This window comes from Hordeum vulgare, chromosome 2H (genome assembly GCF_904849725.1).
Source record: "Hordeum vulgare subsp. vulgare chromosome 2H, MorexV3_pseudomolecules_assembly, whole genome shotgun sequence".
In the NCBI taxonomy this organism is placed as follows: Eukaryota; Viridiplantae; Streptophyta; class Magnoliopsida; order Poales; family Poaceae; genus Hordeum; species Hordeum vulgare.
Genome location: NC_058519.1, coordinates 163,297,491 through 163,312,942, shown reverse-complemented (window position 1 = coordinate 163,312,942; position 15,452 = coordinate 163,297,491). Strand labels below are relative to the sequence as shown.

Below are 15,452 nucleotides of genomic sequence, written 5' to 3'. Positions count from 1 at the left end.
TCGATCTTGTTCTTACGATGAGGGGATGTATTAAATACATCGCCTGAGGTGATACCGATCTAACAAGAGCCATACGCCCAATGGTAGTTATGCTTTGTCCCTCACGTGTTATAAGTTTACCCGCCGCTTTATCTTCGAGATATTGTAAGTCTACCTTTCTGAGCTGCCATACTAAAAGCGGTAGTCAAGTCATAGGAAGGTGAGAAAATCCAAATTTTGCAAAATATTGTGAGATATCAATTTTTTTGAGCGTATTGTGAGATATCAAATTGGTTCAGATATACAGCAAGTTCGTCACTGACTTGGCGAAACATGATGCTAATTGTGCATAGACGGCACACAAACTTGCAGAGATGAGCCTGATCTGGCTTAATTTCTGACATAGCCATAAAACACAACGCTCCAGTGCACTTCAAACACGACTAAAAAGTTTTAATGGGACATCAAGTATCCGATAGATATAACAGTGCCAAGTTTTTTTCCCGCAAAATACCATTGAAAAAACAGCAAGTGCCAAGTTTTTCACTTTGGAACATTTGCGAATGAGAACCATCTGGAACTAGGAATCAAAAGATGTTGACACTAGAGACTAAATAATATGGCAAAATAAAAATCAGATAGGTACAAGTTTCACAAGCATGAATCGACCAGAGACGCATTGTTGGCTAGTCTAAGGGCCTATCAAGGACAAACAGCTTCTACAGGAAAATGAAATGCAGACCTCTGCACATCACCAACCGATAAATTCACCAGTTGAATTCAACCAACCTACTACTGCATCATTGCCGATCAAAGACATCTTTGCAAGTAAGCAAATATAACTCGAGCCATGAATCTGGCCAGAAGCTCTCCTAATGGCACGCTCATCAGGCTCCTAATTGAATTTTCTGTGACAGGCTTCGACATTCTTCCTCATCTCAGGAAGGCACTTACATGGAAGCCTTTGCCGCGTCGCTGACCATACGAGTTAGGGCTTGGACAACTTCGGACATTGGTGGCCTGAATTCTGGCTCAGGCTGCGCAACAAGTTTCAGGTCAGTCACACAGCTTGTCTTAGTGTAAATGATGATATCAGATATTAGTACAAAATATCATACATATATTACCTGAATACAGCTGCCAATGACATCAGCAAAACGCGACAAAGCCTTTTCAGAACATTGTCCTCTAATCAAAGGATCTACCATCTTTGATATGGCATCAATATCATAAAGCTGAGTAGAGGCCCATCGCACCAGATGTTGCTCAGAACGTGGACGGGAACTGCAAATTCCATTTCATGGGGAAAACAAATATTAAGCTCAAATTCATGGGAAGTCGTTTGCAAGCAAAACAAGCATGCTTGATGAGTGAAAAGTAACTATCAAGGAAATTGCCCACCTGTCATAAGGTTCACGTCCTGTCAGAAGTTCCAACATAACGACGCCAAAGCTGTAAACGTCGCTTCGATCACTGAATGATCTGGATTCATGCACTTCGGGGGCTTCATAATGGAATAGGGCACGCAAACTGCCAGACACCTGATCCAAACAAGTACAAGATTTATGAACGAGTAAAACAGTAACAGCAAACTCTATTTTCTCATCTATCACATATTCTTTGGTCACCATGGTTGCTATATGATGAGAATGTTTGCCAATCAATAGTCTTCTAAATCCCAAATCATGCAGACTGTTTTTTGTCCATTATTCCAAAATGCATTACGACATAATGGCTTAATAATGTTTAAGCCAGTGAGTGGTGGCATACAATTCTGAGCAAGATGTTTAAGCCGGTGAGTGGTGACATACAATTCCGAGCAAGATGGGCCTGTTTGATTCGCAGGATTTCTAGGACGCAGGAATAAGAAAAACACAAATAGAGTGTCATGCCATCTTGAATACTACTCCCTCCGTTCCTAAATATAAGTCTTTCTAGAGATTCTACTAGGAGACTACATACGGATGTATATAGACATATTTTAAAGTGTAGATTCATTCATTTTGCTTTGTATGTAGACTCGTAGTGAAATCTCTTGAAAGACTTATATTTAGGAACGGAGGGAGTACAAGGTTCCATGAACGTTTGATTGTGCGCAAGAAAAACATAGGGTTCTTCACAGGAGGTTGCAGTGGATGGAAATTTTCCTATGAAATCTAGTGCAAGTGAATCCTACGGGGAAAAAATCCTTTGGATTGCAATCCTACGAAATCAAACAATGCACATAGGAAAATGCCTAAGGATTAGAATCCTCCAAAATTCCTTTGGAAATCCTTTCAATCAAAGAGGCATATTGAAAAAAATTGCATTGGCATATCTTCAATGTTTGAACTTTCTCCTACAAATAGAAAAGCTATAAAAACAAAAGACGAAATGCAAGAACAGCAACCAAAGGATGTAAAGGCACGCATAACACATCAGAGGCACCAAGTCATGATTTACACATCATAGCTAGGTCTATGCCTAGACAGTGTGAATTAGTCAACATACATGTAGTGCATTTAGGCTTCACAAAGAGCAAAAATGTGTAATTCCAGAACACTGCATATATATAATCCAGCCCACGCCATGCCCCAAGTAATTTGACACGTGACATCCCTCTTTTCTTTATTGTAAATCAGCCCTAGCATATAATGGTGATTCATAGCATCTGAAGTTCCGCGACAACCTCAAGAGTTCTGCAATTTTTTTTTTCATTGTTTACCTGAGACAGCGATGCAAGTCCACACTCAGAAATTTGAACTGCCAAAGTGCTATTAAGGAGAACAACAGATGGTTCAAAATTTTGATGTACAAGCGGTGGTTGACGGCCATCATGAAGATATCTGCAAATCAACATACAAATGTCATTTTCAGAGTCATGTTTAAAAACTGCACACGAGTCAGAAAATTTACAGCAGTTATTTCTGCTTACTGTAATGCCTTTGCTGCTTCCACGGCAACTTGGAGACGGGCGTTCCATGACAATGCGTTGCTGGGTTCATCAACATAATGGAGTTCATCATGTAGGGTCATCTTACTACAATGCTCGTAGACAAGTAGCCGCTGCTCAAACTCCGCACAATATCCCACAAGCCCAAGTATATTAGGATGACTTAGTTCTGAAATGTTCACAACTAGTTCTAGAAAGACATCAACTGGTACTCTTGAGTTATCAATGTCGATCTTCAAAACTTCTAAAATCTGCAATCCGAGTCAATATTGTAAGTGTAGAACTGATAATGGCATCACCAATGCAATCTTACTATAGTAACTATCTGAATGTGTTTTTTTTACGTGTGTACCTCTCCATCAGGAAGTTCCGCCAGATATACTTTACCAAACCTGCTATCTCTTATCAAATTTTCTTCACTGAAACTATTGGTATATTGTTGAAGGGATGCAACAGAGAAGGACTTGACGGTAGTTCTAAGATCTATCTTCCCGGGTGAAGGTACTCTCCCCCTTTTAGTACGAACACTGGGACTGACAGAGACTTTTTCAGTACGCGGCACAACAGACTGCGGAAGACGCAATGGTTCTTCCACAAAATCATCAGGTTTTTCCATATCAATAACATGCTCCTTTTGTTTCTTCGTGATCACCCCAGGAGCAGCTGCCATGTCAGCATTTTGGTTAACCTTCATATACTAGAATCTGTAATGTACAGTGTTTTATTCAGTTCTCTTTTACCTCTCATCGGCGAATATAATGTAGCCTCCCTTTCCTTTGCATTATAAGCAACATTAGGAGCTGTTACATAGAACCTTCAAATGTCAGAGTCAATCTAGACACTAGGAGATGAGGACTGTGTAGCTACCATTCAGCCATGGCAGTGTTTTTGTTTTAAGTGTTTTATACACTCAAATTTGCAAAGCAGTAAATTACAGCACATATAGCCATTTACTTGTTCTAAAGTTGCTGCAACTCACCTTTCATTGATGCATTGAGTTTCAGCTCCTCATTTGAATTAGAAACCACATTTGAAGCTGCTGCCAAAAAATCACATGTCAGTTTTGGGGGGGGGGGGGGGGGGGGGGGGTATCTAAGGCATTTACAAGTTTTTTTTTGCTTGATAAGAGAAGAATTAGGACCTTTCCCTACAGTATTCGTAGGTTTTACCAAATGTTCCTTTATTTCCGGCACTTCCTTGATTTTAGGCTCTCCAAGCCTCTGAGGCTCCCTTCCTATCTTGCTTTTCGGATACACATCTTTCTTTGACTTTCTAGTGTCCTTTATCTTCCTTTCTTTGTGCTTGGATACACAAAACATTACCATTAACACAATAACCACTGCTGATACCACCCCAACAAGAATGTATCCAACAAATTTGACTGTCCAGATAGTATGTTTTCCTGATGCTGGCGAATTTCCATTGGTCACATCAGACGACTTTGTAGGTTCTTTTGAGGGGACATGCCCTGTTGAAGGTGATAGTGATGGAGATAGTGCTGGTGCAGCAGGGAGTGGAGATGGAGCTATGCTAGTATTAAATGGGTTGCCATCCCTCCTGCGTAGGAGAGCAAATTTTGTCAGCATAAACACAAATTACTCATGAAGTTGTTAAATTGTTAGTATCAATGAAGGATAGAAGGACATCCTAGAAGAAGAGAAAAGGATGGAGAGGCTTGTCTTTAAACATGTCTCTAATGCCCCAACTAGAGGCATACAAATAATCAAGACCAATATCTCGATAAAGGAGGAGTGCCTTACTGGAAGTTTGGAACGTTGTATAACTTTGGAGGCACGGGACCAGAGAAAAGATTATTTTGTATATTCCTGTCGAATGCAAAATAGTTACCGCAAAGACAGGGAGTAATTTACAAAACAATGAAATAGAGATTATTTTGTTCTTCAGATCTTTCCAAAATAAAAGTTGAGTGGTCATACAAATCTTTCAGAGGGAGATCTTGCAGGACATCCAGGGTCCCAGATATTTGATTGTCTTGAATATGCCTGCGCCGAGAGAAGATTTTTAAGTGGTTTGATACCAGCGTACTTTATCAATGAAAATAGGCATAGATACTCACAGGGTAGTTAATGCTTTTAAGTTCCCCACCGAAGGCGGTAACGGGCCAGTCAAGTTGTTCGAAGAAAAATCTCTAATGAACAAGGTTGATTGACAATTGTCATTGTTGTGAGCCATCAAACAACAATTAATGCTAGCATGTAAGCCATCAGAGAAATCGACGTGTTCTTACAAATTTATAAGTCCGGTGAGTGCTGAAAATACATCTGGTATCTCCCCATCCAAATGATTGCTGCTGAGGGACCTGCAAAGCAAAAGGACACAAAGTGGGATAGTTTGAGAAATTAACCGGGAAGTTGTAACATTCTGAGAGCTGGTGGTCATGCATTGGTAATAGTATACTTACATGTCTGTCAAAAGTGTAAGCGTCGACAATGTGTTTGGAAGGTGCCCACTTAGCTGGTTTCCTGATAGAAAACTATGATTGACAAGAGAAGGATTAGTGAAGAAATAGCTATAACAAGCGGAACAGAAGAGCAGTAGAATGCTCGAATAGACATACAAGCGCTGCATTGTGACTGGTAGGTTATCAGGTATGGTTCCACCAATATTATTGTTGCTAAGTTCTCTGCATAAACCAACAAGTATTATGCAACGACACAATAGCATAGTGTCAATTTAGTACTCCACACGCGATCAACTTACATGGTGATTATCGACGTGAAATTCGCCAGTGTGTTACCCAGCTGTCCACCCAAACTTATACCATTGAGAGTTCTACCCAAAAAGAAAACATTGTTCAGGTAACCGATAGAGAAAATTAAGCAACAACACGACAGCACTAATCACATACATGGCGGTGATATTCGATGCTGCGCATCCAACGCCCTGCCAGTTTTCGACGCAGGGGTCGCCCCCATTCGTGACCCATCCAGGCAAGGACGGTGATCCAAGCGCCGTGTACAAGCCATTTATCGCAAACACTATTAAAAGAACACAACATAAGGTGTTGCATAAGATTACAAGAATACTAATAATAATAATATTTGCATCATAAGTATAATCTGCGCAGTACAAGGCAGCACGGCCAGAACATAAATAAATAATCTGGAAGCCCTGGATGACAGTACTACCAACTGCTGGACCAAGAAAGATACGGAGTAGTATTTTATACCGTCTTGCTCGTAAGTGTAGGTCAGCGAGTGCGGCAGCGCCGAGAGCAGCAGCAGCAGCAGCAGAACGGCGGCGCGAGCAGCCAGGGGCGGCGGCGCCACGAGCGTCGAGCGTAGGGGCTTGCTCATCACCGCACGTCGCGCAGCCATGGACAAATCAATCCTCCGCCGCGGGCATCACCTGACCTGAAAACAAGTTTCCACCACGGATGCGGCCTTTAATCTGCGGGCTGGCTGCCAGATGAACGATGGATATGCATGCGTTTTTCTTGGGGGGGGGGGGGGGGGGGGGGGGGGGGGGGACGAGATAAAAGATTGAAGAGCAAAAAAACACACAAGGAAGTCACGCAATGCAGATGAGCGATTTAATTTTGTTCCGTAACGGAAAAAACTGCCGAAATCCCCGCAAGAAACCCGCCAGCGCCCCCGTCCCCGAAAGAAGCTTATTTTCTTCACCAAGAAACAGAGTGCGGAGGCGGCCAAAGCAAAAGCGCCGGAAGGACGAGAAAGGAAGAGAGGATGCGTCGGATACCTGCGGATTCTCGCCGAACCTAGAGCCTTTTGTCGCTTTACGGAGCAGCTCGCCACCGAAAGCCACGACCAGGCGGCGCGACCAGCGGCTCGGCGGGCAGTGCGACTCGTCCCCCGCTTTCCTCGGGGCGCGTTTAAAAGCGCTGCTTGAGCTCGGGACGGGAGCCTTGGCCGCGAAGGATTTCGGTGGGAAGAAGAGGGATGGGGCGGGAGTGGCTGGCCGGCCACGGGAGGGGGGAGAAAGAGGACAGGGACGGGGCCGATGTGGATAGATCTACCGCTGGCTGGCTGCTGCTGCTGCTGCAAATCCACCGCGGGGAAAGGGGGAGGCGGGCGGCGGATAGGCGAGAGCCGGGAGCAGCTGCTGGAGCTGGGGTAGGGAGTGAGGAATGAGCAAGAGGACAAAGAGGCGCAGCAAAGCACCGTGGCTGGGTTTAAATTTAGTACTACTAGTAGTGGGCACTAGGAATGAGCAGTGGTGGCGATCGTGACGGCAGGCCCTGGTGGTTGTTTTCCTTTGGATATAGCTTGATTTTGAGTAGTACTAAAATGTGGAGGAATGGCACAAGGGAACCGGGGGCAAAAGGTAGGGTTGTGGTTCAATCTTTTTCAAGGCATGGCACCCGGTGCTCCTTTTGCACAGGGTCGTTGATAACATAGGAAAATGTTGCGTTGTGCTCTACGACTACGTATTGTGTGGCTGTGGAGTGCTGTTGATTTCCATGTCACGATAAAGCCAGTTTTTGGGACATTGGTGTGTGTGAACTCATCTTTTTTTTTCTAGATATGGCCATATTTTGGTGTGATTGGAGTTGTTCCATCATTCATCTTGGCGCGGATCCGGCCTTTCGAGATGTTGCATGTTCATGGCGGCGCGAGGTGTTACTCGTGCGGCATGGTGCTCAGTTTGCTCGCAAGTTGTGGTGTTGGATGAAGGTGACGGGCGAGATGCATCATGTGACGTTGTTGCGGCTCATGTGGCGGTGTCTTGATGGGCTGGTTGCAATGATGACAGGTGTGGTAGGCTCCCGTGAAAGCCTAGCACCGACCTCGGTCAACGTAGGTGATGAGATGTTGTCCCCCTCATCGAAGGTGCCATCATTGAGCCCCTTCACCTCTCTTGTCATTGGGTCTCAGCTTATCCGCGTGAAAACCGAAGTTTTGGCCTTTGTCGGAGCGTTGTTGGTGATGTGCTCATCGCTTTCCGTTTGGGGGCATTGCCTTGGCTGCATAGCCTCATGATCAGTGTGGGAGTTGAAGTGGCAGTCCTAAAAATAGCCTTCATGTTGATGAATGGTGTTAGTTTTAGTCACCTGGCAGGCAAAGTCGACCAATCGGCTAGGGTGCATTCATGTGGCTAGTGTGGAAGACGGAGTGGTGGCTGTGAAAAAAGAAACATTGTTATGTTATGAGGGCATGGACTCTGTTGCATTGGAGTTTTCCCCCTCCTCCTGACCCCGCCTCGCGTCGCCTCCTCGACCGATGGGCGGGGCGGGGCGGCTCGCCCGCCTTCTCTCTTCGCCCCTATCCCCTCGGTCCTCTCTTCCCCGTTGCCGCCGGAGGGTGCCCCTGGATCTGGTCGGGTGGTCTCGGCGGCGAGGGGACTTCCTTTCCCCCACGTGCGGCGCCCTTCCTGGGGCAGGGTTCGGCGACGGGTGCAGCTCGACACGCGGCGGTCCAGCGTCCTAGCGGCAGGGGCCGGCGACAGGCACGGTGGTGATGCTAACACTTGGCATCGGGGCGCCCTGGTTGTGCTAGGTGGCCTGTGGCAGGACCCTAACCCAGATTTCGGCCCTCAAGGCCCCATCTGGATCCTAGCGAGACGGCGCCGGCGTGGGTTTGTTGCCTCCGGCGCGGCGAAGTGGTAGAGCGGCTCACACGGGAGCAGCGATATCGAGGGCATGCATTCTGCAGTGCGATGACAGGAGCTTTACGGGCCTGGTATGCTCCTACTGTTGCGTCCGGTCGGATCCCGTCAGGGACGAGGGAGGTTAGGCCCTCCCGTGTGTTGACGGTGCTGCTGCTCGAAGTACCAGCTCCTCTTCTTCGTTGTGCAAGTCCTACTGCACGGTGTCATGGTGAGACAGTGTGGGAATCTTCAAGACTGTGTTAGCGCAGGGTGGTGATCGGTTCGGGGCGAGCTCCAAAGCGCCCGAAGTGAAGGTTGGGATCGGGAGAAATCCCTGTCGGCCTGGCCGACATCGACGCGACGATGCCTGAGGGTGCCGTCGGACCTTCCTGTAGGGCGTCGGGGGCTACCCTTCCTCTCTCCTCTCCGCGTACGAGGGGAAACCCTTGACAATATTGTCTTCATCATCGCGTCCCTTCTTGAAGGTAATGATTGGTACCAACACTTTGGAGACGTGGAGCTTGGTGGGAGATCTTCGGTGAGCATAGTGGTAGCAAGGCTTCTTTGTTTTTGTCGATCCGTCGTTGTTGGCATTTGTTTCTTTTGTATTTTCTTTTTCGTTTCTTTTGGACATGAATGTGTTGCTTCTGTCCCAGCATCTATCGTTGGTTGTATCGGATGATTGCTTTGTAATACAAAACGGAGGAAACCCTTTTTAATTATGAGCTCTGTCACATCGGTGATAGAGTCGAGTGGTGTGTGGCCTCGAAGCCGATGAGTGTTTGTTGTAGAGGTTCGAAAGTCGGAGCACACCCTCCAAAAATTGCCACCGTGTTGTAGGGTTTCATCTCTTATGCGTTTGGGTGACAAAGTCGTCAACTCAACTCGTGTGTTTCTTTGCAAACCGATCAATTCTTTGTTGACTTGATAAACACTACACCACAACACGGATGCAACGACATGTAATCTATCAGAAGAATGCACTTAAGACGGCCGATATACCGCTGGGAGGGAGTTTCTCCCGGCAGATAGAACTGTCACAGAAACGGCTACCGATGATTGCTTGTGCCGGTAGATATGGATCATCCTTTTTTTTTTGCTTGAAGGTTGGTGTACCCTTTTAACTTGGCAGATTTTTTTGAGGGAAGGCCTTTCTTTCAGTTGATGTACAGTATGACTACGAAAATGTAGTGTGTGTTAATTCTCTACGAGCGATCATTAATAGTAATACATAGTTCGACAAAGAATTTTTACTTACATAAATTATTGTACCAAGGTCGGTACCATTATGTTACCTAAAGATGTGTTTACGGTTACGTGCTACCTCTATTGTCAACAGGTCATGGATTTGCAAACCAACCCGTGGTTAGAAGGTTAGGAGGACTATAGAATCCTCTGCCCATCAGAGTTCAAGTTTCAGACTTGACGTTGGTGCTTACATTTTTCTGAATTTATTTCAGACCTTTCGGCGATTGAAGGTGCTTATATGGATAGGATGTACGTACGTGCGTTTATAGGGATGAATATACACGTGTATGCGAGCGACTTTGATTGTACCTTGCTAAAAAAAACAGGCCATGAATTTATTGCTACGAAAGTACAAAAAATATATAACAAGCAAGACCACATTCTACTATTCTAAAAAAAAACAAATACCACATTCTACGAAGAAAACCATCTTAACTTACCGCAGTACCGAAAATGAGGTGAAATTACTCATCAAATTGGCTATGGTTAAGGGATTGCCAAGATCGATTCTGATCGTGAATTTGTGACGGATGTGGATCTATAGACGTTAAGAAGCCTTAACTCGTCGTGCTGGAAATGGTGTTAGCAGACGTTTCAGTTACCCTGATGGCTCCATCCGTTAGTTTTATTTACTATTACTAGTAGGATATCTGCTCCAAATGCAGGTCTTTAAACGAGAAGATCGTAACTGCCTGTTTACTCCCGATCGGTGACAGCAATTCTGTTCCTGACGCGGGATCTGGGATGTGTGGTTCCTGTGGATATAAAAAGGCCTTTATTAAACGACTTGATGCTCCCCCATTTACCCACTGGGATACACGAAATCGTTGTCCTTTGCGTGTAATAATCCCTCACACAATGCTAGTAACAGTAGCGATGCAGATCGCAACAAACGCATACACAACAAAATAAAAGCAATTCCAATACGTGGATCCAAACGGACGACGCTTTTATCCATATTTTGTTTGTTTTGATCGATCCGTTGAACATGTGTGTCCGCTTTTGCAATCGGATCAATGCTTACGTCCAATGGGCTAGCGACACATTTTTAGACGACGCAAAAAAAATTCAAAAATTATAATACCATTAATTAAACATTTAAATCATCTTGGAAGTCCGACAATAGTCCATACTACATTTAAAACATAAAAGTTAATAAACTAAAAACGAGGAGGCACGCTAGCCGTCTTCCTCGTCTTCGTTGTCGGGGCCAGTAATGTCGGCGCCGGCCCGGCCCAGGGAAACGCCATCTCCGAGGCGACGACGACGTCGTCCTCGAGTGGTCACACCGATGCTTGCTAGGCGGCACGTCACTCCTCCTTCTCAGCTTCGGCCTCGCGCTTCATGAGCTCGATCCGTCGGTCCTCTTTGCCCTCCTCCGACATCTATCACCGTCGTCAGTGCTCCACGTAGGCCATTTACTACTCCAGCGTCGCACCCAACCAGACGGGTGGCGCGCTGACCCACCCGCGCACCACCTTGTGTGAGGCGTACATTTCCCGTCTAAGGCATGGGACGGCGGGGCCAACGGTGGCACGACTGTGTCGCCGGCAATGGAGAGCGCTCTGGCTTCCGCCAACTGCTTCTCGTAGGCCTCATCCTCCTCCTTCAGGCGTGGCTCCTCCTCGCTCGCATGTAGGACGCCCGCCAGCACATTCTGGTACGTTGGCTCCGCCTCCTGGTCCTCTTCGCGCACGACGAGGGGCGGCGGCGGTCCAGCCACCACGTCACGGACGCCACGCCTGCGCTGCTCCTCGTGCTCCCACACGAACCACTCATACCAGCCGTGTGAGTCCACAACGTAGACGGGGCTGCGCCGCTGCTCCCGCCGACGCCTCACCTCCTCCGCATGCGCTCGCGCCGACTGTGGCATCGCTGGCACTGGGATCCTCTCCGGATCCAAGTGCGAGTCGTGCGGCAGCGCGATATCGAGGGGGACGCGGTGCTCCCAGTGCCACATCGCCTGGTGCACTCGCACGCTGACCCGCTCGCGAGTTGGACGGGAAGACGCCGGTGCACGCACGGGGACGGCCAGGGACTTGTCATTGTCTTTCGCGGAGAAGAACCCCATGATGGTGGTGACTAGGGTTTGCCGCCGACGGGGGAGCAGGGTGGCTAGATGGGGACGGGGGTGATTTCTGGAAGAGGATGAGCCCCCCCCCCCCCCCGCGTACGCTGGGATTAAAAAGGACGCTCATGGGTCGTTGATGCATGGGCCCGCGGTGGGTGGTTGTGGTTAATAAAGACGACACTGCCTTTGACTGGCGCCACGTGTGGACGAGCGTGTACATGAGAAGGCGCACGTCGCGTCCGTGCCGACGCATTTCAGATGCAATTTAGGGTTCGCACGAATGCGTTTTGGGCTTGGATCGATGTAACGACCAAGATGCGGTCCTTTCCGGTCTGGGGGTCGAGGCCCCCGAATAGGAAAGAAGCGCATCTAAGCGTTTCGCAAGCAAGTAAACGTAGCACATAATAATAATTACAGTAGACAATCTGGGATTCAACTGTCTTCTTATTAATAATACAGAGTACAACGCAGATACAAACAAGGTAGTTCCGGTACGGACTACAAAACAAGGAAAATGCTATGCTACCCGCTGCAGGCCCACGATCACGACCACGGCTCAGTCCTCTGGATAGTTCATGTAAAGGCGATTTGTCTCCTCGTCGTACTGCCACGCCAGCTGGGTGCCGTCGGGATCATCTGTCTCTGGGGTACCTGTACCTGCTGGGAGTTTCGGAGGAATCCGTGAGCCACGGGGACTCAGCAATCTAAGACCTTGGTGCCAAAACTAGCCACGTTATTTGGGTAAGGAAGGGGTGAAGTGTTTCAGGCTGCTGCAACCTATGATTGAATAAGTGCCTAACTTACGCGAGAAGGAAGTGAAAGTGGTCTACACTAACGATCGAGAATACTTGATCAGGAAGTGATCCTGAACACCTACCTACGGCATTCATAACCCCACCATGTTCCCGGTCGAAGAGAGATCTTCAAAGCGACAGTCACGGTTACGCACACAATTGGCATTTTTATTAGGTTATGTTTAAGTTCTCTAATACCGGATGTTAACAAAATATTCCAAGTTGCCACATAACCGCGGGCACGGCTTTCCGAAAGATTAAACCCTGCAGAGGTGCTCCAACTAGTCCATCACAAACGAACACAGGCCGCAAAGGCATCCTCTATCACGAATCTCGTGATCTCGTCGGATCCCTTAGAGGAAAACCTCAACTCTGGGTGAAACCAAAGCTTCACTGGGATTCCTATACGCAAGATACCGCTAAGGCAAGACAAGACTAGCAGGACCTCCCGACGTGTCGACGACCCTGATAAGAGCCGCGTATCTCAGTCTCAGGACACGCCGGATGAGCATAGCGTACGGTGGCCTGATAGACATCTCCCGAGTTGCCCCGGGTTTGCCCCGCACACGACTCAAGTTTGGACCAATGCTCATGAGGAGTACTGGCCCGGGTTGTTGATTAGAATCCTCGGGGTAGCTATTCCCTATGCAGTTTATTATTAAGTGATTAGCAAATTAACACCAAAGTTGGGTCCTGCCGGACAAGCCATAACACTACGCGATTTATCAAGGGAGTCCCCATAACAACCCCGAACGTGTTAGGAGCGATCATTATGGAATCAAACACCGGTAACCGGTAACTAAAGCGGCAATAACGGAACAAGACACCCGGCAAAAGGCTGGGCCTCCCGTCATTTACCAAGTATATAGATACCTTAATTAAATAACAGATATTAATATAATGATATCAAGCTCATGTCATCACATGAGTTTAAATCACCTGCAACTAACAATGCTAACATTAGTAGCTGAGCAAGCCTACCTAGCCATGCAAGTTTGCTAGGAAAGAGTAAGGTGTTTAGGCTCATGGCATATGAAAAGGCAATATATTTTCAGTGGTAGGCAGCGAGCAATTTGACATGGAATCGAAACTAACATAACAAGTCTAGAGATGGGATCAAGGTCATATCATCTTGCCTGTGATATCCTCAGCTTGGAATGGTTCTGGATCGTCCTGCACGTACTCTCCTGACTCCACGTATTCGTTCTCCGCTCCCGGTGCTACCCAACACAAGAATACAGCCAATGAACAGCAGCACCACAAAATGCAACAATCACATGATGCATGAGATGAAAGTTGAGCATGCACCACTATTTCTAACACTAGCACAAGCAAAAATAAACTACAACAAGTTTCTGAACAGAACTTTGCACTAAACTATTTGGACATGCATGGGAATGATATTAGAAGATGCAGCTCGTAAAAACAGTGCAAAACCATATAAAGAACTTTGCAAACGGAGCTACGGATCAACGGGAATCAACGATACCAGAAATGAAGCTCTACGTGAAAGATTCAACACTTCACACACATTTGGCACAAATCTGGTATTCCCAGGTTGCCAAGACATATATTAACCCAACATGAATGAAATGGAGCAAGGTAGAACACCACAACAACAATTGAGCACAACCTTTGAACATAATGGCAAAACTACGCAATCTGCCAGTTTTTGCATCTTAGCTGTTTGTGAGCAACATGCAACATAGCTACAGGTCTTCAAATATGACAAATAATATATGTGGCTGTTGCCAACCAAGAACACTACAATCCCCAGCAATAATCACAGCAAAAGGAATTAAACTCTAGAAGATACAAGGCCACAAACTTTCCCAAAACCATCAGATCTCAGGGACTTAGTGAAAATTCCTGCACCTGAGTTTCTGTTTCTGTTCTGAAGCTTTTTGACAGCAATCAAAACACAAGCTACTGGACTCCAAATGACTTGAAAATTGACAGAAAGCTTCACAAACATACCAGGTTTAAAATACTGGCACTGAACTAAGTCCAGTTCTCAACAGAATGACCAGCACATGCTCATCTACAGGGGAAGAAAATGTTTCCAGCATTCCAGACTTAGTGAAACTTTCAGAGTTCAAAAATCTGGAATTTTCCAGCCACATGCCCACTTTGTCTAGGCATAGTTTGCACACACATGTCACCAAGAGGTGATTGACACCACTATGGTGTTGAGCACAAACCCCTACTACTAACACACAAAGATCAATGCCCTTGGGCTCCATCTATACCATGGAAACAAAGCCCAAACTTTCAACAAAATGTAAATGCAACTCCATAAGGTATTCTTCTAAGATGACAATTAAATAGGTGAATCTTATGTGCACAATGACAAAGTGACATGGGGGTTTGAACCCCATGTTTGGGTCATGCACATCAACAACACCAACACACATAATACCTCACTAGCACTAGCATCAAGCTCAACACAAAAATAACTCTAAGCTAACAAGAGAGTATGCACTCCCCCACATATGGGCATGTGATGGTACACACTCTCACATGCATACTAGGAACACCCTAGGAATCATGTCATCCTCCATATGCAACCACCACAACAGACCACACCCTCACATGCTAACATAGATAGCTACCTAGTGCAACTCATCACCTCAAGTACATGTGGTGAGGGGGAGGCATCCATCCCACTACCCCCATGCTAGCAAAAGAAACTACAAGATCAACTTAGTCCACACTAAAACTCCAAAGATGGGCTACACCTGATACACTAGTGCTACTTACATACCTTAAAACAACACTCACAAGAAGACACATTATCATGCACAACTCCTACCAAGTGTACTACACACCACTAGATTCACTCATCATGAGCACCACAAGG

The 15,452-nt window shown here is 46.4% G+C and overlaps 1 protein-coding gene across 2 annotated transcripts; it reads right to left on the bottom strand.

The window, feature by feature from the left end:
• Nucleotides 1-699: 699 nt before the first annotated feature.
• On the bottom strand, nt 700-7,042 carry LOC123425675 (protein STRUBBELIG-RECEPTOR FAMILY 3-like). Of its 2 annotated transcripts, none has more exons than XM_045109378.1 (19): nt 6,632-7,042; nt 6,102-6,285; nt 5,781-5,910; nt 5,633-5,704; nt 5,490-5,555; nt 5,334-5,405; nt 5,160-5,231; nt 4,989-5,060; nt 4,849-4,914; nt 4,672-4,737; nt 4,053-4,468; nt 3,891-3,950; nt 3,652-3,711; nt 3,264-3,574; nt 2,894-3,162; nt 2,684-2,804; nt 1,381-1,520; nt 1,107-1,263; nt 700-1,016 (listed from the first exon to the last, which is right to left on the bottom strand). In XM_045109378.1, the coding sequence occupies exons 2-19, from the start codon at nt 6,247-6,249 to the stop codon at nt 930-932; spliced, it is 2,385 nt and encodes a 794-aa protein (XP_044965313.1). In that variant the 5' UTR covers nt 6,250-6,285; nt 6,632-7,042; the 3' UTR covers nt 700-929. The 2 variants fall into 2 exon arrangements, with proteins under 2 accessions (XP_044965313.1, XP_044965314.1); XM_045109379.1 differs by having other exon boundaries at nt 3,891-3,947; nt 6,632-7,041.
• Between the last annotated feature and the right edge of the window lie 8,410 nt (nt 7,043-15,452).